This window comes from Elephantulus edwardii, unplaced genomic scaffold (assembly GCF_000299155.1).
Source record: "Elephantulus edwardii isolate Elephantulus edwardi_28Jun2011 unplaced genomic scaffold, EleEdw1.0 scaffold00007, whole genome shotgun sequence".
Taxonomy (NCBI): Eukaryota; Metazoa; Chordata; class Mammalia; order Macroscelidea; family Macroscelididae; genus Elephantulus; species Elephantulus edwardii.
This window is the reverse complement of record NW_006399757.1, coordinates 38,444,904-38,469,518: the sequence shown is the minus strand read 5'-3', so window position 1 is coordinate 38,469,518 and position 24,615 is coordinate 38,444,904. Positions and strand designations below refer to the sequence as shown.

At 37.9% G+C, this 24,615-nt stretch overlaps 1 protein-coding gene across 2 annotated transcripts in view; it reads left to right on the top strand.

Moving 5' to 3' along the window:
- The first annotated feature begins 5,343 nt into the window (after positions 1-5,343).
- LOC102867074 (cytochrome P450 2C18-like) overlaps positions 5,344-24,615 on the top strand; it is a 22,156-nt gene continuing 2,884 nt past the window's right edge. Inside the window, exons 1-7 of one of the 2 annotated variants that reach the window (XM_006880368.1) lie at positions 5,344-5,511; positions 7,326-7,488; positions 7,648-7,797; positions 16,324-16,484; positions 18,335-18,511; positions 22,482-22,623; positions 24,424-24,611. In XM_006880368.1, coding sequence (XP_006880430.1) covers positions 5,344-5,511; positions 7,326-7,488; positions 7,648-7,797; positions 16,324-16,484; positions 18,335-18,511; positions 22,482-22,623; positions 24,424-24,611 — 1,149 coding nt within the window. The remainder of the gene's footprint in view (positions 5,512-7,325; positions 7,489-7,647; positions 7,798-16,323; positions 16,485-18,334; positions 18,512-22,481; positions 22,624-24,423; positions 24,612-24,615) is intronic. The other variant, XM_006880369.1, reaches the window with a different exon arrangement.

Below are 24,615 nucleotides of genomic sequence, written 5' to 3'. Positions count from 1 at the left end.
GTTTCTCCACAACCTCACCAGCATTTGTTGCTTGCTGTTCTGTTAAATTTTGCTATTTTGACTGGGGTGAGATGATATCTCATAGTTGTTTTTAGTACTCTCTTTCTATTCATTTGTGTTAGTCTTTTACTTAAAAAGAAGTTGTACAGTTTTCACTTTCATGTCTTCATGAAATCCCTTCATGCAAACCACCCATAATCTCTCCTGTCTGCTGGTTAAACACACAGTTCCTTCAATTATTTTCTTTTATATTTTGTGTGTGTGTGTTGTCATATCGGATCTTACTGGTACAGAAGGAGATTGTCCCTCCTTCTCCAGCAGAGCATCTGGTGGATTCAAACCACGCACCTCTGGTCAGTTTTTAATTGTTTTTAATCAAATATTCTTCTAGGTTGTATATTCCCTGGTGGGTTCACTTGCTGTATGGAGGTAACTTGTGGTTGCCTTGAAGCTGAACACTGTGACATTGATGTGTCAAATGTGATAATGGTTACCCATGGTGAACAGTGTTTGGTAGAGCTCCCAATTAAAACAAGCTTGGAAGCCAGAGTGGCGACCACTTTTGAAATAGCTTGCCTCCGGAAACCCTATACACCTTGAGAAAAAAGGAAAGTTATGCAAGTGTCCAGGTCTCTCATTCATAGGGTCGCTATGAGTTGCCTACGACTCAACGGCACTTAACAACAACAACAACAACAACAACAATGCATAATTGTCTCCAGGCATTTCAGACAAATGAGACTCTGCAATAATGATTTACTAGGTGATTTTAAAAGTAGCTTGTTCCTCTTGTGGTGGTAGTGAAGGTAGAAAACAAAATGTCTGTGAAAATAGGCATACTAAAACTTGGGAAAAAAATTCAGTAGTCCATTAGATTCTTCCCCACCCCAAAAAAATAACGGACATTTGGGGTTATAATGGTATAAATAAAGACTGCAATTGTAAATGTGGTCTTTGAAAAGTCATGATTAAGCTAGGTAAAATTGAATGGTTAATTCACATGCAAAAGGAAAGTGATATGTTTATCTCTGAAGGCTGGGGTTTTGTTCTGATAAAGAAAATTCTCAAAAGATGTTGCTTTAAAGTTTCCAAAATCATCTTTGCCTGTTGCCATGAATTTTGTCATACCCTAAAAATATGTCAACTTGGCTTGATCATTTTTATTGATGGTTTGGCAGTTACTCAATGAGTGGGAGAAGGCAGAGCTAAAACTCAGGTCCAAGCAGCCTTTGCCCACTGCCTAGATGTGGTGTCAGAGGAGAGAAGATCATTATCATTTTCAGATTTTGAGAGTTCTGCTGTGTAGTTTTGGGTTTGGGTTTTTGTGGGGTTTGTTACTATTTGTTGTTTATTTCTGTTGGGTGTGTTGTTTTTTTTTCACTTGCTTCATTAGTAAGCATTACCCCTTCTTTCCCTTCAATTTCTCAAACATAAAATAAAGCTGTCTACCTTGTCTATTTGTGCTTCTTTGACTATACAAAGGCTTTTGACTGTATGGATCACAACAAGCTATGGCTCACTCTGAGAAGAATGGGAATCCCAGAACATTTGATTGTGCTAATGTGAGACCTATACTTGGACCAAGAGACAGTCGACAGAACAGAGCAAGGAGACACTGCTGTTGTTTGATGCTGTCGAGTCGTAGACGAGTCATAGCGACCCTATGAACGAACGGCCTGAGCACTGTTTGTACATAGAGTTTCCGGAGGCAAGCCATTTCAGAAGTGGATGCTGCTCCTGCTTCCAGGCTTGATTTAGTCGGGAAGCTCCAGCCAGCACTGTCCACCATGGGTACCCATTACCACGACTGGCACATCACTGTCACAGTCTTCAGCATCACAGCAACCGCGAGTTACCTCTGTACAGCAATGCACAGACCAGTGCTATACCACCTAGAAGAATGTTTGCCAGGAAAACAATTTGAATCGGGCCGAGGGCCACAAATGAAAATCACTCACCTTCAGCTTGGTAGCATAGCTTCCTTTCCACTAGACCAACATAGCTCTCTCTTTGTCGTCGTCATTGTTATTGTTGTTTGATGCTGTCTACTCATAGACGACTCATTGTGACCCTATGAACAAACGGCCTGAGCACTGTTCGTACATAGAGCTACTACATGGTTCAAAATCAAGAAGGGGTCCGTCAGAGATGTATTTTGTCTCCATACCTTTTCAATCTGTATGATCATCCGAGACGCTGGGCTGTACAAGGAGGAATGTGGCATGAGGATTGGTGGAAGAATCAACAACCTGTGTTATGCGGATGACACAACCCTGCTTGCTGAAACTGAGGAGGATCTGAAGCGCTTGCTGCAGAAGGTCAAGGACTGCAGCCTCCTGTATGGATTGAAGCTCAACATCAAGAAAACAAAGATTCTCACCACTGGGCCAATTGGCAGCATCAGTATGGTTGGTGAAGAGATTGAGATAGTTAACAATTTTCATTTACTTGTTCCACAGTCAACACTCTTGGTAACAGCAGCCAGGAAATCAGGAGATGAATTGCATTGGCAAAGTCAGCTATGAGGGACCTCTCAAGAGTACTGAAGAGCAACAATATCAGGCTGGAAACTAAGGTTCGCCTGATCCAGGCTATAGTCTTTGTAATTACATGCTATGCATCAGTGAGTTGGACAGTGAATAGGGATGATAGAAAGAGAATTGATGCCTTTGAGCTGTGGTGCTGGAGAAGAGTGTTGAATATACCATGGACTGCTAGAACAAACAGGTTTGTCCTGGAGAGGATGAAGCCGGAATGCTCCTTGGAGTCAAGGATTCTGAAGCTTCATCTGACATACTTTAGGCATGTTGCAAGGAGGGACTGGTCCTTGGAGAGGGACATCATGTTTGGGAGAGTGGAGGGATGGCACAGGAGAGGAAGACCCTCGATGTGATGGATCGATTCTGTGAGTGGAGTGGTGGGAATGAGTGTGTTTGAGATGGCGAGGTTGGCACAGGATAGTACGGCGTTTAGGGCTCTTGTACAAAAGGTCGTTATGAGTCGCAAGTGACTCGATGGCACATAACAACCACCACCTTATCTTGTCCAGCCGTTGAATTTTAGAAGCAGATAGATTGTATTCTAGATTCACAGATGAGGAAGAATTGTGCCCCAGGATGGAATTTAGACTTATAGAATTATATGATGAGGTGAAAGCGTTTTGTGTGGGGCAAGTACATAAACTAGAGGAGAAGGCTAGGTGGGGAATCTCATGGATTGCACTGTATTTCTCCAAAATACATGTCAGCTTGGCTGGGCCAAGATTCTCAGTGGTTTGGCGTTAATGTAATGATATAATGTGGCTATTATATAATGATGTAATCGTCCTCCATAGTGTGATCTGATGTGATCAGCCAGTTGGTTATACAGTGGTAAGTGGGAAGCAATACCTTTACTAAATGACTCAATACTTACTCAATACCCTTACTCTTGCTTGAGCCAATGTGAGGCAGTTTTTTGAAGCATGACCTATACCATCTTTTATCCTACAAGTGATGAGACAGAAGTAAGCAAAGAAGAAACATAACTCTCACCAAGAAAGTAGAGGCATGTACATAGCACATCCTTTGATTTAGAGCTCCTGCACTGAGAACCCCCTACAACCATGCTAATACTAATGTCAAGATATAGGCCTTAACAGAATGCCATGCCCACAGGTATGAAGACAGCCACCTTTCTCCAAGGCTGACGGAGAGAAACCCTTCTCCTGCAGTTAATACTTTGAATTTCTCTGACCATTTAAACTGTCAGAGAAAAAGATTTGTTTGTTTCTAAGTCATTCACTTGTGATATTTCAGATTCAACAACACTAGGCAGCAAAAACATCTGTTATCTGAAAGACAGTATGTTTTATATGTATATTTTATGGGGTATTTTTATGGCATTTATATATTTTAATGTCTCAAATTTTTTGGTCTCACTCTCTAATCTCATTTTCCTTGTGGACTGAGACCCTTCAATATGATCTGCTCTATTATAACTTATTTTATACAGATCAGGATTTTCTTAATGTGATGGAAAATTTCAATGAAAACATCAATCAAATGAGCTCCCCTTAGAGCTAACATGGTAGAGGTAATCTTAGTAGTCTAATAGCCAAGTAGGAAACTAAGATTTTAAGGCCATACAGTGTTGAGAAAATTTTCATTCTTGGAATTCAGACGTCTGGAATCTCTGGAGTTGGAATAACCCCTCCAGGCCATTGTCTTGAGATCTTTTGAAATCTTAGCTTTGAGAAAGCAGATATCCTAAAGTCACCTTTGCCTCAAACAATAATCTAGTACATAGGTTCATGAAACCTATTTTCCCCTAGACATTGTGCTATTTTGAAGAATTACTTATATGCAGTAATTTTTTTAAATAAAATTTTTACACTAGTTTACAAAGTTTGTATACGTTGTTTTTCACATTGGATCTTTCCAATTTCCTTTACTCACTCACTCCCTCTACCCATCAAATTGTGTGACCCTATAATGAATGTCCCTCACCCATCCACTCCCACACTCCTTCCCTTGGATTCTCACACATGTTCTACAATAATGGTCTTATACAGTATTTGTCTTTATGGGACTGAGTTAGTTCACTTAGCAATATGCAGTCTTTTTTTATTTTTTAGTCATTTTTAAGAAACAAGCTCCAAGAGCATATTGGGAGCTGTATTGTAGGGTAAATTGTTATACTGAAAACATTATTTGGGATGCACTTGCACTACAATGTCAACAAGATGCAACAAGCATCTTTGGAAGTTCTCTCCAGACTATTTTTTATTCTCTAGTTGAAATGTTATCCCAATTGACATTATTATATTCATTTAAATTAACTTCAATAGTAAATTTCCATTAATGGCTTAATTTTTTTCTTAGTATAATCTCTATACTCCCTACCAGGATAAGAATCATCTATTGGGTTGAGAGCAACAAATGCATTAAGAGAGATTTTCTGCAATGAAAGTATAAAGTGAATGTTAAAGAGAAGAGCAAAGCAAAGAGAAAAACTTTCAGGAAAATAGCCTCCGTCCTCTGACTCATGCCTGATTACTCATTACTATGAGTTTGAGTTTCACGTACACATAAGTGAATCAGAAGACTGCTCACACAAAGCTGTTGAACAGATGAATCACTAACCTTTACCCCAGCTTCAGGCTACAAAATACCTTTGCCACCAAGCCTCGTGGTATATTGTAAATGGAAATTATTCTCATTTTTATCATTGGCTGAACACAATCAGGGAGGGATTATAGGAAACGTATGTAATTGGTTACTTTATCCATCATAATCATAAATGCAGCAACAATAAGATGCTAGAACTTGTATAAGAAATCCTGAGTAAGAACAGAAGGCTTCAATGGCTCTAGTTCTGGTCCTCGTTCTCTGTGTCTCCTGCTTGTTTCTGTTTTCACTCTGGAAGCAGAATAATGGGAAAGGGAAGCTCCCACCTGGCCCCACTCCTCTCCCACTTATTGGAAATAGTCTGCAGTTGAATTTTAAGAATATCAGCAAATCTCTAAATGATGTAAGTATCTCTTATGCTCCTTCCATGGCATGCAGGGATAAGTAAGGAAATTCCAATTTGAAAATAAAATTCAGTGAAAAATATCAATGTATATCTTTGCAAAACAAAATACTTTCTGTGGATTTTGCTATTTCTGTTGCTTTTTAAAAATAATCTGAAACTATCAGAAATAGAGGAATAAAGTCATATGTGTATGGAAAACATAAATGTTAAATTTATTGTAAGACAGCAATAAATAATGATTAAGAGGATGGAGGTGTACCATAAAGTAGGGAAGACAGCTGCCTTTTGTTATTTCACCATAATTTACCATGATATTTTGAATGAAGGTAGAGTTGCTTAGAGATTAGGTAGTTTATTCATTTCAACTATATGAATGTTTTGTTCAGATTACCAAGAAAATTATATTTACCCATGGATGTAGGTTGTGCATGATGTCAAGAGAACAGTGAATGAGATACAGTTATCAGGGAGGTCCTGGTGATGAAAGTATCTAATCTCAGTACAGACTGTCATTTATGGCTTGGGAATGGTGCAGAATGTAATAGTATCTCCATGAGATGCTGTCTGTTCTCTATTTGTATTAACAAATGCCCATACACCTCAACTTGATGCAGACTTGGAATCATGTGGGGTGATTTTTAAAATCAATTCAAATGGGAAAAAAATCAATTCAAATTATATTCAATCTGCATGGTTGTTAAGTGTCATCGAGTCATAGACAACTCACCGTGACCCTATGAACAAACGACCTGAACACTTATATAGCTTTTATCATTTTTCTATGTTTGTAGAGTTTTCAGAGGCAAACTATTTTGGAAGTGGATTTCACTCCTGCTTCTAAGCCTGTTCTAATCTGGGAGCTCTACCAAACACTGTCCACCATTGATAACCATTATCTCATTTGACACATCAGTGTCACAGTGTTTAGCATCACAGCAACCACGAGTTACCTCTGTACAGCAAACTGACAGACAGACCAGTGCTATACCACTTAGAAGAATGTTTGACCCCAAACAATTAAAACCAGGCCTGAGGGCTGCAGATTAAAATCACTCACCTTTGGTTGAGTAGCATAACTTTTCATCCACTAGGCCAACACAACTGTCGCTATGACTCACAGAAATTCTTTGAACAACAGATCTAACTCTTGCCCTATCCTAACGCCATCCCCACAATCCAAGTCACGCTTGAGCCCATTGCTACAATCACCATATCGATCCATTGTGTTGAGGATCTTTTCTTCTGCATAGGAAGAGCTTTAAAAGTGATTTCCAATTGGTCTGCAGGACCTTGATACAAAAATGGGAACCAAAGGCTAATAAATTGTTCAGGTGTCAGAAATTCTTTCAGAGGTGGCTCAAATTTGAACTTTTGCATGTGTGGGACACTGGAAACTAAATTTCAATTTTGAAAATCTCAGTCCTTTCTCTGTAAAACCAGGATAAATAGACAGCCTTTTTAAAGGGCTGAGATGATGACTAGTGTAATAGATCCAAGTGCTTACTACAGTGAAGTTCATCCTTAAATGGCAGCCTTATTAATCTCCATCAAAAGTACTTATGAAAATAATAAATATTTGAAGCTTTGCAAATAAAATAAAATACCAACAATGTCATAATAATAATATCCATGTGAATCATGTACAATAAGAAAGAGTGGCTTTTCTTTTCACTTTTTGTGTTTGTTTTATTGTGTACCACTGAATCTGATCTGACTGACACAGGACTAGATTGTACCTCCTTCTCCAGTGAAGTCTCTGGTGGATTTGAATAGTGACCTTTTTCGCTAAGATTTGCATCTCCTTTTCCCAGATATCAAAAGTCTATGGTCCGGTGTTCACACTTTATTTTGGCATGACGCCCACAGTGGTGTTGCATGGATATGAAGCACTAAAGGAAGCTTTGATTGATCATGGAGAAGAGTTTGCTGGCAGAGGCTGTTTCCCACTGGGTGAAAAAACCAATAAAGGACATGGTAAGTGGGCGTGTGCAAGCCTTTGGCAGTAAGGAATGCTCAATAGAAATTGAACAGCCACCTGCTCAGGCAGAACCAGGCACATCCCCGTAGTTGGTAAGGTCAGCGTCCTCCTCTTTGCTAAAAATCTCCCTTCTCTTCTGCTATTGCTCTTGGTAGGAATCCTTTTTAGCAACGGAAAGACATGGAAGGAAATGCGGCACTTCTCACTCACAACTCTGCGGAATTTCGGCATGGGGAAGAAGAGCATGGAGGAGTGTATCCAGCAGGAAGCCCACACTCTGGTGGAGGAGCTCAGAAAAACCAATGGTGAGAGATTCTTCTCTATCTATGACCTTAACAGGTTGCTATTTTCTCTGGTGGCGTCCTTGAAAACAAACGCTTCACAGACTCCCAAGTCTTCCTTTGTGGGCAAATCCCATCAACAAGCAGGTGGAGGAGACAGGCTGTAAAGCAGAGAACAAGGAAATATTTTTGTACCTATGATAGGGTGGTATAATAAGTTCAGAATTCTCTATATGTATCAGTTATAAAACTATAGTTATATATTTATAAAACTAACATCAGCCTGTAAAACTAGCTACTTAGCCTTAAAATTCTCTGTTTCCTGGTTTTAGTCATGTAAAGAAGTTTGATCTGTTTACCAGAAGAGGAAATGCATCTCTCCTAGGTCTCTCTGAGGCTGTTTCCCAGTCATATGTAAATTGTATCTTAATCTGCCTGTTTACCAGGATGGGGACTGTACCCTTCCTGAATTACTAGTACTTAAATATGAACTGTTCTTTTCAGATGTAGAAATTATTTTTTTACTAACAAAAGTGCATTGTTAAGTGAGTCTCAGCCTGGTATAAAAGCCCATGACCACTCCCAGACAGGGAGTCAGTCTTTGAGGCCAAGGGCTATCAGCTGTTGAACTTTTCTATTACAATTAAAGGCTCAAGTTCCTTTTTACTAATTTTAAGTAACACGAAACATTGTTGAACAACTGTTTGTAAACATAAAAAAAAAAAGAAAGATAATTAAGGAGAGGTGAGTATTTTTCTCCTTGAGAGGTTCAGTCCAGTGGAAGTGGCTGGTTGCACTTTGCTTCCTTAGCTGGCAGTCCTTTCTCTGGAAGAAGGCTCAGGGTCTGGAACAAACCTCAGTATTCAGGTTACCTGTACAAAAGGAAGCAAACCTAGAGAGAATGAACTTGTGAGTTACAAAGAAAAAGGATTTATTTAAAATATATATATATATATATATTTCAAAGGTGTCACTTACTGGTATACTAGAGGAGATAGAGGAAAGTGGCTTAAAGTTTTTCACACACAATTTTATGTGTTTAATTTAAGCCTACTTCTGGTGCTACTTTATTCAGAGGAAGGCCAAAGCAACCCCTGATTATAGTAGAGATGGGTTTCCTGACAGGGCTCAGTCATCGACTTCATTCCTATTGTCACTCTCAAGGCTTTCAGAAATCAAACTTGATCTTTATTTCTTCTGATTATTCCTTGTGGTCTTGCCAAGCATGACTAGTCTTTCATTGAAGTATTCCAGGGTCCGAGTTTCAGGAAGAACTAGTTTTTTGGTCTTTCTGAGACCTTGCACATCCACTGTTGCCTGGGGTCTTTGCTGTGTGCTTTAGGAAAGCAACGTGATGACAGAAGTCACTGACAAACTAGATTGAACTTCCTCCCACTCTGGCCCTTTTGGTCCTCTTCAGATAAATCAGCAAGTTGTCATCCTTCCAACTGGAAGGCAGTTCTTTTAAAGAGGGCCTTCCCCAAGACTTTGAATAGGTCTTCTTCTAATGTCCTGATTTTTGTAATAAATATCCCCCCTTGTCTCTATCTGGTCTCCTTTTTCCTCTTGGAGGTTTTTCTTGGGGTCCGATCATCTTACCTTCAGTGGTATTCCCAAACACAGCATTGTCTGGCATTCTCGGTTGTTGAATACCTCGGGTGTGATGTCGACCATGCTGAGTTGAGTTTGTGCCAATGGCGCACTCCATCTTTTGTAGTCTCCTCCTAATGTCAGGGATGCTCTGGGAAACAAAAGTCAGGTTAATCATCCAGACTCTAGCAGAGTTTTCTGAACCAAGATCTGTGTACTTACAGAAAGCTTGATGCAGCCTTTCAAAACCAGGAAAGGATTTCCATTTGGTTGCTGCAGAATGGCTCCGGTCATTTTCAGGCTTAGAGCTTCCTTTCTTCTTCTTGGCCTTGGAGACTATACTTTTTATGTTCCCTCTGCCATAGGCTTCTGCCATCTGGATACGAATTAGGTTTAGTGAAGCAATTGTTTTCAAATAATCTCCATGAAGGCAAGCTGCTACTATTCATCTCTTCTCTTCACCAGCCAGAAGCTGGATTAAAACAATTCCATCTGCTCACTTAGCAAAGAAAATAGTTATTATTAAATCTGTGATTTTAATAATCACCTTAATAGGAAGAGTTTGAATTTTTTATTTTTCTCACTTTGACTGATCTGAGGCAGAGAAAAGAGAAGTTCTTCATAAGATCTTTGGGTTGTCCATATAGATTTTAGAATCTCTGGATAACTATCTGAAAGGGTATTGTCTGGCCTTGTTCTGAGTAGCCCTGGCTGAAAGGATATGATGTGAAAAAAATAAAATTATCTAAGCCTCTTTTCCTCAGTTTGCCTGGTGAGTGACACTTACTTTAGGTTTTTACCTAAAGTGACACTATTAAGTGTCACTGGCCTATGAAAAAAAACACTGGCTTGATTTGGGCACTATCTGAAAATTTATACCTTCTTTCATTTTGCCCTCATTGAGCAAGTGCCCATTATATTCTCATTTTTATGTTATAGAATATTAAAGGCCAATGAATCCAGATCTTACTCAATTTCTTTGATCTCTGGTGAAATAATGTTACTTCTTTTTCTTTTTGCCATAACTTAAATAACATAAAAATGCTAAATTTTTACTGAAATAAAATAAATATTCTTTTGGCTAAGGATAATATTAGCAAGCAGGCCAATCATACAGAATTCTTTTCTAATAGACTTTTTAACAGAATGGAAACTTTGGTTCTTTTGAGCAACAATTTAAAATGAAATGAACAGTGTTAATAGATGTGCAATCCTTAGATGTGATACAGGTACACAATCAACAGATACAATAACAATACAGCTTTTGATCAGATACAGCACAAGTTTTACTCATTAAATGTAACTTCTACTCATCAGATACAACACAAATTTTTACTCATCAGATACAGCACAAGTTTTATTCATTAAATACTCTGCAACTTCTACTCATGCAGTCAGATCTGAAACAAGCAGGCATCAATCAAAGTGCTAAAAAGAATGAAGAACGGAGAGCTTCTGCTTCCAATCCTACAAAACAAAGAATGGAGAGCTTCTGCTTCCATTCCTACAAGTTCCTGTCTAAAGTACAGAAACCAACACATGCACAACTGTGCAACAGATGAAGATTTGGAGTGGGAGATTCATGTCAACCCACTCACCCAGATTGGAGTGGGCAGATCACACTAACCCACTCACTCAGACTGGAATGGGCGGCTCACGCTAACCTACTCACTCAGATGGGAATGGGAGTCTCACACCAACCCACTCCCAAGTGGCCGGCTGTGCATTCCCCAGGGCTGGCTAAAACAGACGGAAGTTTTTACTAAGTGTGCAGTTACCAGATAAAGTGCATAAAATCACAAAGGCTATAGAAGATGACAAGAGTTGATCTCTCAAAGGTCTCTTGAGACAAAAGGTCTTGGTGGCATCTTTGGACATTTGAGATACCTACTCATGGGGTCCTCCTACCCCACGAGATTAAGATTCCCTCAGCAAGCAAAAACAAAAAGTTGTTTTTACTTACCAAGTGAGCCTGAAGTTCCCTTCGTTGTTGCCAAAGTGTTACTGAACGCAAGGGGTTCTTTCCATAGTCAATTGCCAATAAGACAAATGGATTGCAATATTCGTAAGCTCATTATTACACAGATCTGGGAGACAGCAAGTCTCCTCCAAGACTGCCTCCTTGTCTGGGAGTGGTCATGGGCTTTTATAGGAGGGTGAGACTCAATTAACAATGCACTTTGTTAGTAAAAAAAATACTTTCTACCTCTAAAAATAACAGTTCATATTTAAGTACTAGTAATTCAGGAAGTGCACAGTCCCCTTCCTGGTAAACAGGCTGATTAAGGTACAATTTACATATGACTGGGAAACAGCCTCAGAGTGATCTAGGAGAGATGCATTTCCTCTTCTGGTAAACAGACATATCAAACTACTTTAGATGACTGAAGAAAGGAAACTAAGAATTTGGAGGCTAAGTAACTAGTTTTGCAGGCTGAAGAAAAATATAGTTTTATAACCGATACATATATAAAGAATTCTGAACTTATTAACACCACCCTATCACTAATAGGATTTTTTTAAATATTATTAATTTCAATGAACATCTACAGAGATTTTGGAATTTCATTCATTCATTGTTACACTTTTCTCCCCGCCCACCCCACCCCCACCCCCAGTTGGCTCCTCTCCTTGAAAAGCAAAAGAAAAACTCCTTCATTGGTACACAATTTTCCCCCCACCCCCGCACACCCTCACCCTAAGGATCTTTAAATTAAAATATTTGCGGTAAATATTTACTTACAGGTAGCATTTGTACTAGTTTGTAAAAATCCTTATAACATTGACTCTGATTTTCAACTTGGATTCTAAGTTACCATGGGTTTTAATTTCATTCAGATACAAAGAGTAAAATATTGAAAATCAGTCTGTTGTTATAAATTATATATTAAAAAAAATCGCAAAGACATCCAAAATATTCTCAACCACCTACCTGAAATACTGTTTTTCCTGAAAATTGTGAGCCCGGGAGTGTTTCTGGTTTTACCTCTTAATTCTACCTGGCAGAACAGTAGTTAACAAATATCCTACCATTTCTTCACTCCAGTGTTAAATAATCTTCAATTATATCTAGAATTATGAATATGTGGATGTTTTAGGTATAAGGTTTATCAGTCACATTTAATAGAGCCTCCACAAAAAGAAAACAATACTTCTTTGTTTCTCTTCCTTTATCTTTAAAATTAGGGAATTGCTATAAGTCATAGTCAAATTTTAAATTTGTATCATACATGAGTCCCAGGCCAACCCAGTGGTGATCAATAACAAAATATTCTTGGTATTTACTGATTGATGCCTCAAACTTCACAGAAACAGGTTTATATTGTGTTTTGTTTTGCTAGATAAAGCAACAGACTAAGAGTTTCCAAAAAGGCAGACTTAGCCTAAATAAATTAAATTTAGAGGCTGTTTCAAAGGTTATCTACAACTTCCTCAGGCAGGTAATTATTTTTTCCCTAATAATAAGTTAATACTTTTAAAATGTTCCTTATCAAGTTTAACCTTTTCTTCATTTCCCCAAACTCAAAAGTTTGAGATAAAAATGTTTTCTTTTAAAAAAAAGTTTTCCTTTTTTAAAAAAAATTATTATTATTTAATATTGGTTTCCTTACAAAATTCATATACATTATGTTTTGTTTATATACATTGTGTTTCACACATTTGACCGTTCACATACTGTGCTCCATATGATCATTCCCATACATTGTGTTTTATATAATTAATCACCATTGATCCATGCCCATCTTTATCTTTATTGCTTTCTCAAGTCTCCACTGGATTTGTGCAAGCAAATCTTTTATTCTTTTTTTTATCTGTGTTTTGACTTTTACATGATGGTGTGGTATTAATAAAATCAGATCTCTAAATATTGGTTATAAAACTATAGTTATAGTTGTAAAACTGACATCCATTTTCTCCAGCCTGCAGAACTAGTTATTTTGCGTTAGGAGTCTTTGTTTTTTTCTGTTTAGTGATATAAAGTAAATTTAAGGAAACACATCTCCTCTAGATCAGAGTTTACCTCTTTAAAACTGTTTTTCTAGCCATATGAAATTATATCTTAATCTGCCTGTTTGCTGGGGGTGCGGGGATGTGCTTTGTCTATTCATAGTGACCTTATGAACCACACATCAGGCCTTGTACCATCATTGCAATCCGCATCTCATTGTTAAAGTCACTGTCAATTTATCTTATTAAAGGGTATTCTCTCTCTCTTACTCTTCAACATTCCCAGATAGATGTCTTTTTTTTCCCAGGGACTGGCCACTTTCTGATAACAAGCACAAAGTATGAAAGACGTCATTTCACCATCCTTAGCTCTAAGGATATGTTTGCCTAAAACAGTTATGTTCTTGTAGTAGTCCATGAGGTATTGTTGTTGTTATGTGCCGTCGAGTCGAGTCGTTTGCGACTCATAACGACCCTATGTACAACAGCCCTAAACCGTGCTCTATCCTGTGCCAATCACATTGACTCTGACACACCCATCTCGATTACCCCAGTCACTGAATCAATCCACCTCATAGAGGGTCTTCCCCTCCTGCACTGTCCCTCCACCCTCCCAAGCATGATGTCCCTCTCCAAAAACCTGTCTCTCCTTACATGTCCAAAGTATGTCAGACGATTCTCCAATACCACAATTCAAAGGAACACATTCTTTAGTCTTCTTATACACTGTCCAACTTTCAGATGGAATTAAAAATAGCATGACTTGGATCAGGTCTAAGTTTGTAATCTGATATCCTTACTCTTTATCACTTTGAAGAGGTCTTTTCCCAATGCAACATGTATTTTGATCTCCTGACAGCTGCTACCACGGATTTTGATTGTGGATCCAAGTAAAATGATTTGTTGACAACTTCCATCTTTTCCCTAACCATCATGATAATGTCTGTTGGCCTAGAGGTGAGAACTTTTAGTGTTGAGATGTATGATCTTCAGTAAGTGCTTCACCTCTTGTCCATTTTCCACAAGCAAAGTTGTATCATCTGCATAATGCAGGTTGTTGATGAGTTTTCCTTCAATCCTTGATGCCATATTCTTCAACGTACAACTCACCTCAGATTATTTTCTCTTCATACAGATTAAATAGATATGGAGAAAGGATTCAGTTCTCATGCACATCTTTCCTGATTTTGATACTCTATGTACCATAGCCTCAAAACTCACCACTGGGGTGGTAGGCAACAACATTAATAGTTGGAGAAAAGAGAGTGGGCATCATTGTAAGCCTTGAGAGTAAGTGTAAATTGTTCTAATGGGTATTTCACTCACTTAGTGTCAATTATCCCTTCTTTTTCTCCAGTTCTTCTGATTTGTAATGGAAATGTCTGCCTTATAACGACTCCCCCCATTGTACGGTAGAAGTAGATAATTTGTAATTCTAGATTTATAAATGAAGAGGAATTATTGCCTCAAAAGGGAATCTGAATGTGAAGTTTTTTTAAGACATTTGCATGAGACGATGAAATGTTTTGCATGTGGCAAGTACACACATTTGGAGGGAAGAGAGTTAAATGGAAGCCTATCATGGATAGAATAGTGCCTCCACAAAGTATGTGTCTGTTCAGCTGTGTCTTGATTCTCAGTGACAATGGTGTAATTTGGCAGTCATAATCATCTCAGTTATAAAGTATTTAAGGTGGGAAGCAACACCCTTACTCAGGTCACATTCCTAATCCAAAGTGAAGGCAGTTTCCCTGGGGTATGGCCTGTATCACCTTTTCTCTTGCAACAGATAAATGTAAGCAAATGAGTAGGATCATATATTATCAATTTTAGGAGCTTTATTTGGTGCATTTAATGCAACTGTTAATTGCAAAATCCACTTACCCTGCGTAAGTGATAAATATAGACTGCTGTCCTGTTGACCCTTTGAAATTCTGCACTTGAGATTTAGTGTCTACTGTTACTTCTTTTTTTCCTCCTCCTAATTTATTTACAAAATTCTAATACAAATTCAAACAAATTCTTTCCATTTCCCTCACCCACCAACCCATCTGTACAACCTGTTGATTAATCTCCCTCTCTCCCTGCACATCCACATCCCTCTGCTTCCAACTGTTACTTCTCGCAAGATGTTCTGCCTTAGCACTCAGCTGCATTCTTTTCTTTCATGTTCATTATGCTTTGATTCTGAGGACCATACAAGGGTAGACTATATTACCTTTTTAAAAATTACAAAAGTTTATATGGGCAAATAATTTCCTTAAGTTGATGGTCAAATACTAAAATGTTATTTTTCACATGATTTATAATCTTGTCACAGTCCACTTAACAAAATTAGGTTAGATTTCAGTGAAAATTATCTTCTTAAGTGTTTTATTTTATCCTGGAGTGGGGGAAATAACTTTACTACAATTGGTATATATGGTGCAGAATTTCCTAGAAATGAGGTGTGCCAGCAATGGAAAAATTTAAACTTCCTTAAACAAAAACAAAACAAAGGACAAATACACAAATTAGCAGATGCATAGAGCACTGCAGTTTCTAGGACCCAGTTTCTTTTACTGGTTTCAAAAACAACAAAAATAAAATTAAAAACTTTGCCTGAGAAAAACAAAAGTGAACAAATGAAGACAATATTGATTATGACCAAGAAAGGAAAGCCAGGAGTATAGCACATTTGTTGGAACCAGAGTCCCTGCACTAAGAACCTCTTAGACTCAGAAGAATGAATGATCCCAGAATACATGGAGGGCTCCAAAGCATGCCAAGTCCACAGGTGTTCAAAGAATACAAGGTCGTCTTTCCCTAGAGCTGACAGACAGGAAGTCTTTTTCTTGAGCTTTCACTCTGAATTTGGACTTCCAGCCTCTTAAACTCTGACAACTTTTGGTGATTAAAGTCTCCATTTGCAGTATTTCTGTTCTAGCAACAATAGATAAGTAAAATTTGCTATCTGAAATGAGTTTTATATGTGTATTTTGATAGTGTTTTTTAATGTTTCCAATTCTTTAGGCTCACCCTGTGATCCCATCTTCATCCTGACCTGTGCTCCCTTCAATGTAATCTGCTCCATCATTTTCCACCACCATTTTGATTATACGGACAAAGATTTTCTTATCTTAATAGAAAGATTAAATGAAAACATGCATATTCTGGGCTCTCCTTGGATCCAGGTGAGGCCAAGATTCTTCCTTCCCAAGCAGTCATTTATGTGTCATTCTCTGGCACATAAAAAATTCTTTATGAACCAAACTATAAGATTTTAACAATAAAGTTTTCCTTTGAATCTATTATAGATTGAATTCTGTCCCCTTAAACTATGTTTATCATGCCATTTGAGAATCCGTTTTCTTCTTCATGATCAATAGAGAGTATTAGTATAGAAGGTGTTTGGATTTTTTTTTCTTTATGCATTGTGATAATGTGTGTGTAATTCTAGGTTTATTGTTCAAATTATACATTTATTTATTGTTTGGCTAAAAATTCTGCCATAAAGATGAGTTCCTTTCCAAACTCAAAGAGTATCTAAGAGTCAGAGACTGAGTAGTTCCACTAGTCTCCATCAAGCCAGAAAACTTGGCTATTTTAATGTTGAGTTTTGTTTTACATTAGGACCCTTTCTTGTGACACTTTTTATAGAGGCCAGTAGTGGAACAAAACAGAGTAGTACTTTGGTCTCATGGTGATGGAAGATGAGATTATCAAGGATGGTCAGTGCTATGTAGACTAATACGAAAGTGTGTTTAAGTCAAACTCCTAATATTAAAAGAGATTAAACAAGCAAATAATCATGCAGAGACAGAGGAAGAGAGACACAAAGGAATTTAATGGTCTGGGGCAAAAGTTCATAGAGATCAGGTCCTTCCTCTAGAGACAACAGAGAAAGAAAGCCTTACCTAGGACTCACCCTGAAAAGACTTCGAGCCTCCTGATGTGTTATAAAAATAAATAAATAAATAAAAACCTCTATTTTTAGCGTCACCTGGTTGTGGGATTTATAACAACTTTATTCAATAGATCATGAAGTAAATATAAATGAAAGGTGAGTATAGGCGAAAAACAATCCAGAAGATAGAACTGTCTTCAAGAACATGGACTTCTTGTGTAGTCTGATTTGCTGATTTGATAATTGCATAAAAGCTTGCACATATCACCAGGTAGAGACACAAAGTCATTGTTGAAAGGATCTCATTTCCTACAAGTCATGTTTTTCCTTCAGTGCTTGGTGAGCTCCTCATCAACTTACATGGTAGAAATATTATAACTTAGAATATAAAATAAAGAGGATGTCTGGAACCACACATGCCACTTGGTACTTCTGACTAACGTAGTTTGGATTCTACCTAATAAGGTAACTCAGTTAAAAATGAGAAAATGTCACAATTTTGTTTGTCAATGAGAAACATCCCTTTAAGAATGAGGAGACATCACAGTTCTGCCTTGTGCTGAGTTACCATCTCCTACACTCTGCTTAAATAATAATTACATGATCTTAAAGAAGTCATTTATTTGGGTTTACATTAAAGAAATGTAAACTTTTACATTAATGAATTCTAACTTACATGAAATGTTAAGTAAGATGCCATAGTAATTTCAAGCTCCCTTCATCTACTTCTGAGTTTGCATGAAAAACATAGTCCAGATCAGATTATCCAACTGCTTTAACTAATGTTCTTAGCAGCAAAACATGAATCATACTTACTTATGACAACTTCTCTTTCACAGTGTGAGGGGAAAATTTCTGTAAAAAAATTAAAGGATTAATATAAAGATAATTTGGTATTATAGAAAACATATGTGTATATAGGAAATTATTAATAACTTTAATTCTGTTTAGAATGTCATCCCACAAATATTTCTATAATCATAGGAAATTAATTCGTATGCATAGTAAATAGCTTCTCTTTAAATTAGAGAATATAATTCATTATTTATATTTATAGGTAGAATTTCTAAACAGGCATATGACATATATATATTCATCTTTTTTTTTTTATTTACTAAAGACTTTACTCTCTTTTAGGTCTGCAACACTTTCCCCATACTTATGGACTGCTTGCCAGGGAGTCACAATAAATTTATTGACAATATTCTTTACTTCGATTATTATTTTGGGAAGAAAATAAAAGAACACCAAGAAACCCTAGACATTAACAATCCACGGGACTTCATTGATTGCTTCCTGATCAAAATGGAGCAGGTAAAATGTTAATTACCCTTAAGTGTCTTGGGGTTTCTTTATTCAATAGACATAACTATGGTAGTATAAGAATACAGTACATTGCATTGCTAATCAAAAGATTTGTGTTTCAAATCCACAAGCTGCTCTATGAGAGAAAGATGGACAATCTCTTCCTATAATGATTTACAATCTCAGTCACTTTGATTTACAACCAACATAAAGGCAGTAGGTGTTAGTAAGTTCTTGATGTTGTTGTTGTTATGTGCTATTGAGTTGCCATATAACGACCCTATATACAACAGCCCTAACCCCTGTTCTATCCTGTGTCAATCTTATTGTCTCTGACATACCTACCCCAATTACCTCATACACTGAATCAGTCCATCTCATCGAGGGTCTTCCTCTTCTGCACTGTCCCTCCACCCTCCCAAGCATGATATCACTCTGCAAGGACTGATCCCACCATGCAACATGTCCAAACTATCTCAGATGAAGCTTCACAATCCTTGCCTGGCTTCACTTTTCCAACACGAACTTGTTTGTTCTCCGAGCAGTCCATGGTATATTCAATACTCTTCTCCAGCACCACAGCTCAAAGGTATTGATTCACCTTCTATCATCCCTAGTCATTGTCCAGCTTTCTGATGCATAGTAAATAATTTAAAAAACTATGGCTAGTATGAGGTGCACTTTAGTCTCCAGGCTGACATCATTGCTCTTCAGTACTTTGGACTGTGTAGATCACAACAAACTGGCTGTCTCTGAGAGGAGAATCCCAGAACACTTGATTGTGCTAATACCTATACTTGGACCAGGAGGTAGTCATCAGAAAAGAGAAAGGAAACGCTTTATGGTTCAAAATTGGGAAGAATGTGAGCCAAGAATGTGTCCTATCTCCATATCTTTTAAATCTATATATGGAACAGATTATCCAGGAGGCTGGGCTCTATGAGGAGAAGTGTGGCATCAGAATTGGAGGTAGATTCATCGACAGTCTGCGTATGTAGATGACAACCCTGCTTGCTGAGACTGAGGAGAACCTGAAGCACTTGCTGCAGAAGGTCAAGGACTGCAGCCTTCAATATAAATTGAAGGTAATCATCAAGAATAAGATTCTCACCACTGGGCCAATTAGCAGCATCATGATAGGTGGTGAAAAGACTGAGATTATTAACAGCTTCAGTTTGCTTGACTCTACAGTCAACTTTCTTGGTACCAACAGCCAGGAAATTAAAAGATTAATTGCATTGGGTTCTTGATAGCTATTTTTCAATTATTCTTGCTATTTTACAGTCAAGTTGCTACCAGCTCATAGCTGAACCTCCAATAGGTTTACAGAAGTAGCAAATCGTAGGGAGGAGATTGCCCATCTTACTTGCACAGAGCAGCTAATGGATTCAAACCGCATGCCTTTGAGTTGACACTGCAACCACTTACCCCTAAGTCACCAGAGTTCCCTTTTAAATTATGTGGAAAAAAATAAAAAAATAAATGATTAGACAAGTGATTTTAGGATCCTATCATTCTAACATAAAGTGACAATGAGTTGGAGTCAACTCTATAGAACCAAATACAAAACAAAACAAAACAGTTTACCAAGTTATCATGTGTATGGTCTACATTATTAAACAACACTGAAAATGTAATGGCTTAAATATGCAAAAAGAATAACTCTAAAGAGAAATCACTTATCACTTCAAATGGAAAGAATTAGAAACAAGCAAGAAAATAGAAAATATTAGGCCAGCAAATGAAGATGAAAATTATTATTGCACATGTTGTTATTGGTGTTGTTAAGGGTCGTCAAGTCATAGACAACACATAGCAACCCTATGAATGAAAGACCTGACCACCTGTATAACTTTCATCATTACTCTAAGTTATAGAGTTTCGAAGGCAAGCTGTTTCAGAAGTGGATGCCACTCCTGCTTCTAAGCCTATTTTAATCTGGGAGCTCCACCAAACACTGTACACCATGGGTAACCATTATCACACTTGACACCTCAGTGTCACAGTGTTTAGCATCGTAGCAACCACAACTCAGAACAACAAATTGACAGACCAGTGCTATACTACTTAGAAGAATGTTTGAGCCAAAACAAAACCAGGCCTGAGGGCCGCAGATTAAAATCACCCATCTTTGGCTTGGTAGCATAACTTTCTATCCTCTAGGCCAGTAGAGGTCTCTCTATGACTCACACCAATTCTATGAACAACAGATCTAACCCTTGCCCTATGCTCCGACATCCTCACACTCTGAGACATGCTCAAGCACATTGCTACAGTCACCTTATCAATCCAGCCTGTAGACGATCTTTTCTTCTCTGACCTTCCACTTCTCTCAGCATGATGTCATTTGCCAAGGACTGGAACTTTAACTATTGTTAAGTGCCATTGAGTAGTAGATGACTCATAGTGACCCTATGAATCAGAGACATGAAAGTTGTATAACTTCATCCTTTATCTAAGTTCATAGAGTTTTCAGAGGCAAGCTATTTCAGAAGTGGATGCCACTCCTGCCTCCAAGCCTATTTAATCTGGGAGTTCCAGTAAACACTGTTCACCGTGGGTTGCCATTATCACATTTGACACATCAGTGTCACAGTGTTTAACACCACATTCACAGTGCATGGAAAAATGAATTTTTTTGCAAACGAGAATATTTGCGATGAAGGACAGGAGAGGGTGTTTTAAATGGGATGAATATTATATACAGAAGTTCAGTGGTGTATGGTTGTAAAGAGATTAGGTGAATGAAAGAAAAATTACTTAATCAAGTATAATAAAAATAATTTGGGCAGATAAGAAGGTGGATTTTTATCTCTACTAGGCAATCTGTATACATGAATATGGAACTTATATTTGGACCAGGAGGCAGTCGTCAGAAGAGAGCAAGGAAACACTGCATGGTTCAAAATTGGGAAGTGTGTGCACCAAGGATGTGTCATATCTCCGTATCTTTTCAATCTATAAGCAAAACAGATTATCCAGGAGGCTGGGCTCTATGAAGAGAAGTGTGGAATCAGGATTGGAGGTAGACTTGTCAACAATTTTCATTATGCAGATTACACAACCCTGCTTGCTGTAACTGAGGAGGACCTGAAGTACTTGTTCAGAAGGTCAAGGACTGCAGGCTTTAATATGGATTGACGCTCAACATCAAGAAAACAAAGATTCTCACCACTGGGACAATTAGCAGCATCATGATAGAGGGTGAAGAAATTGAGATTGTTGGCAGCTTCTGTTTGCTTGGCTCTATAATCAACACTCTTGGTACCAGCAGTCAGGAAATTAAAAGGTGAATTGCATTGGGAAAGTCAGCTGTCAGAGACCTCTCCAGACTATTGAAGAGAAACAATGTCAATCTGGAGACTAGGGTTTGCCTGATACAGGCCATGGTCTTTGCAATTTCTTGCTACACCTCAGAGAGCTGGACAATAACTAGGGTTGATAAAAAGAGAGTTGATATCTTTGAACTTTGGTGATGGAGAAGAGTATTGAATATACCATCAACTGGTAGGAGAACAAACAAGTTCGTCCTGGAGAGGATGAAGGCAGGCTGCTCCTTGGAGACAAGGATCTGAATCTCCATCTGACATAACTTTGGACATGTTGCAAGGTGGGATCAGTCCTTGGAGAGGGACATCATGCTTGGTAGGGTAGAGGGACAGTACAGGAGAGGAAGATCCTCAATGAGATGGATTGATTCCATCACTCTGGTAACGGGGATAGGTGTGTCGGAGATGATAAGATTGGCACAGGATAGAGCAGGGTTTAGGGGTGTTGTACAGAGGGTCACTGTGAGTCTCAGGTGACTCAATGGCACATAACAACAATATCTCCCATGCCATACAGGGGTCTGTCCTTTTCAAAGAACTCTCTAAATTCCAAGTTGGCTAAATTTGATAATAATATGAATTATTTTTAATTCATTATAATTAAATATGCTAGAACATTAATGTGTCAAACTATTGGTTAATATTCCTAGGAAAAGCACAATAAACAAACTGAATTTACCATTGAAAACTTGATAGTGATGATAAGCGACATATTTGGAGCTGGAACAGAGACAACAAGTACCACCCTGAGATACGGACTCTTGATCCTGATGAAGCACCCTGAGGTCACAGGTATGAGCACAGATGGTGGGCAGGGTGAGATTCAGAAGATGATTGACAATAAAATGCTGGTGTTTCCCATCTTGTTTCTCTAGAAAAATTTCATTATATAAATTTCTGTGACTCCAAGTATTATTTGTCCAAGTCTGGGATGAAGGGGTAAAATGACATGGGTTTTTACTGTAAATGAAGGTGGCTGAGGGAAGGGAAGGACTGTGTGAGTATAAGGTAATGTGATAAAGCTGTGGTGTGGTGTAGTGTGGTGTGGTGTGTGTGGTATGATGTTGGGATTCTGTGGGAGAGAATCACACCAGGGAAACATCAGGAAGGCTAGTGGACATTAGCTCTAGTGAACAACCAGTTCAAAATGGACAGGGCAGATTAAAAAAAAGTCATGGAAGACATCAAGAATAAAAGGGAACTAAAGGATTATCTTATCTAAGGCTTCTTAATAATTAAGAAATGTTAACTACGTGTTTGCAATATATACCTGAGCAATTGGAAATGATCTAGAACATTTGATATTTAAATAATTTTTAAGCCCAAAATGTATTCAAAACAAAGACAGTTCTCATCACTGAACAGTATTTATGTAATCAAAATAGTTATTGGTAAAACTAAAATTTATAGAATCATGGAAAGTATGTGTGTGCATATGGATATCTGTATGCAAATGTAATGATCATCAAGGATGTGATTAGATTACATCTTAACACCGGATAAACCAAGAAATAGAATCATTATCAACAAATGTGAACACAAATTTCAGAAAAAACTGCTGGGTTGATTTTAAATGACCATTTTAGAACAGCAGAGAAGACTGTACCCTCACAGCAAGTTTACACACAAACCTATACCTAAATATAGATAGGACGACAAAATCAGACATCCATTTTCAGCTCAACATGTAATACACTACAGCCCCAGGGCTTCCGTCATAGATGTTATAGTAGAATCTAATTTTTAAAGCAGCATTAATTCCTCTGATAAAAAATTAATATGACTTCCATCTTTCTTTGTGAATGAATAGTCACTTCGTGAGCTAATTATGTGCTGTTCATATTTTTAGTCATCTAATTAATTATCTTTGTATTAACTATGCTGAATATTAGTATATAGAAATGCATAGGTTTGTACTCATACCTAGTTTGTAGGAGAATTAGTGTATCAGTTTTATACCACTTCTTTCACACTGTTTAGATGACTTTCTGGTAATACAGGTTGTAGTTATGATAATGTTGGGACAAGTATATATACCTTGTACAACTGTTGTGGTGTTCTGGTAATATAGGTTTTGGTTATAACAATGTTGGGACAATGGCATATACCATGACAAACCACATATACCCTAAATCAGAATGCTACATACACCCTGAATTGTGACAGCAAAAAACCTCATGGCTGTCCAGTCAGAACTGACTCAAAGCTGACTGTCCAAGAGATTTTCAAGAGGCTGTAAATCACCCATCTTTCTCCCTCAGAGCCCAAGTTGGATTTGAACATTGGTCCTTTGCCTTAGCAGAGAGCTCTGAGGGTATGGTCTTAAGGAAGTTCCCTTGCTATATTGATTGTGGAGCTGCTCAGAGTCCTTTCCATTGTTGGTTTTGTTGTGAACTGTAAAGTCACCATATCTTTACTGTAAACCAACCCATAGCTGACCTTTTAGTAGGGTTTCAAAGACAACAAATCCCATTGAAGGAGATTGCCCATCTTTATCCTGCAGAACAGCTGGTAAATTCAAACTACATACCTTGGAGTTGACAGCACAATTTCTTACCATTAAGCCACAATTATTTACTTGTGTCTTACTAGCTAAAGTCCAAGAAGAGATTGACTGTGTGATTGGCAGACACAGAAGCCCCAGTATGCAGGACAGAGTCAACATGCCTTACATGGATGCTGTGGTACATGAGATCCAGAGATACAGTGACCTCACACCTACCAGTTTGCCCCATTCGGTGACTTGTGATGTCAGATTCAGAAACTACCTCCTCCCCAAGGTAA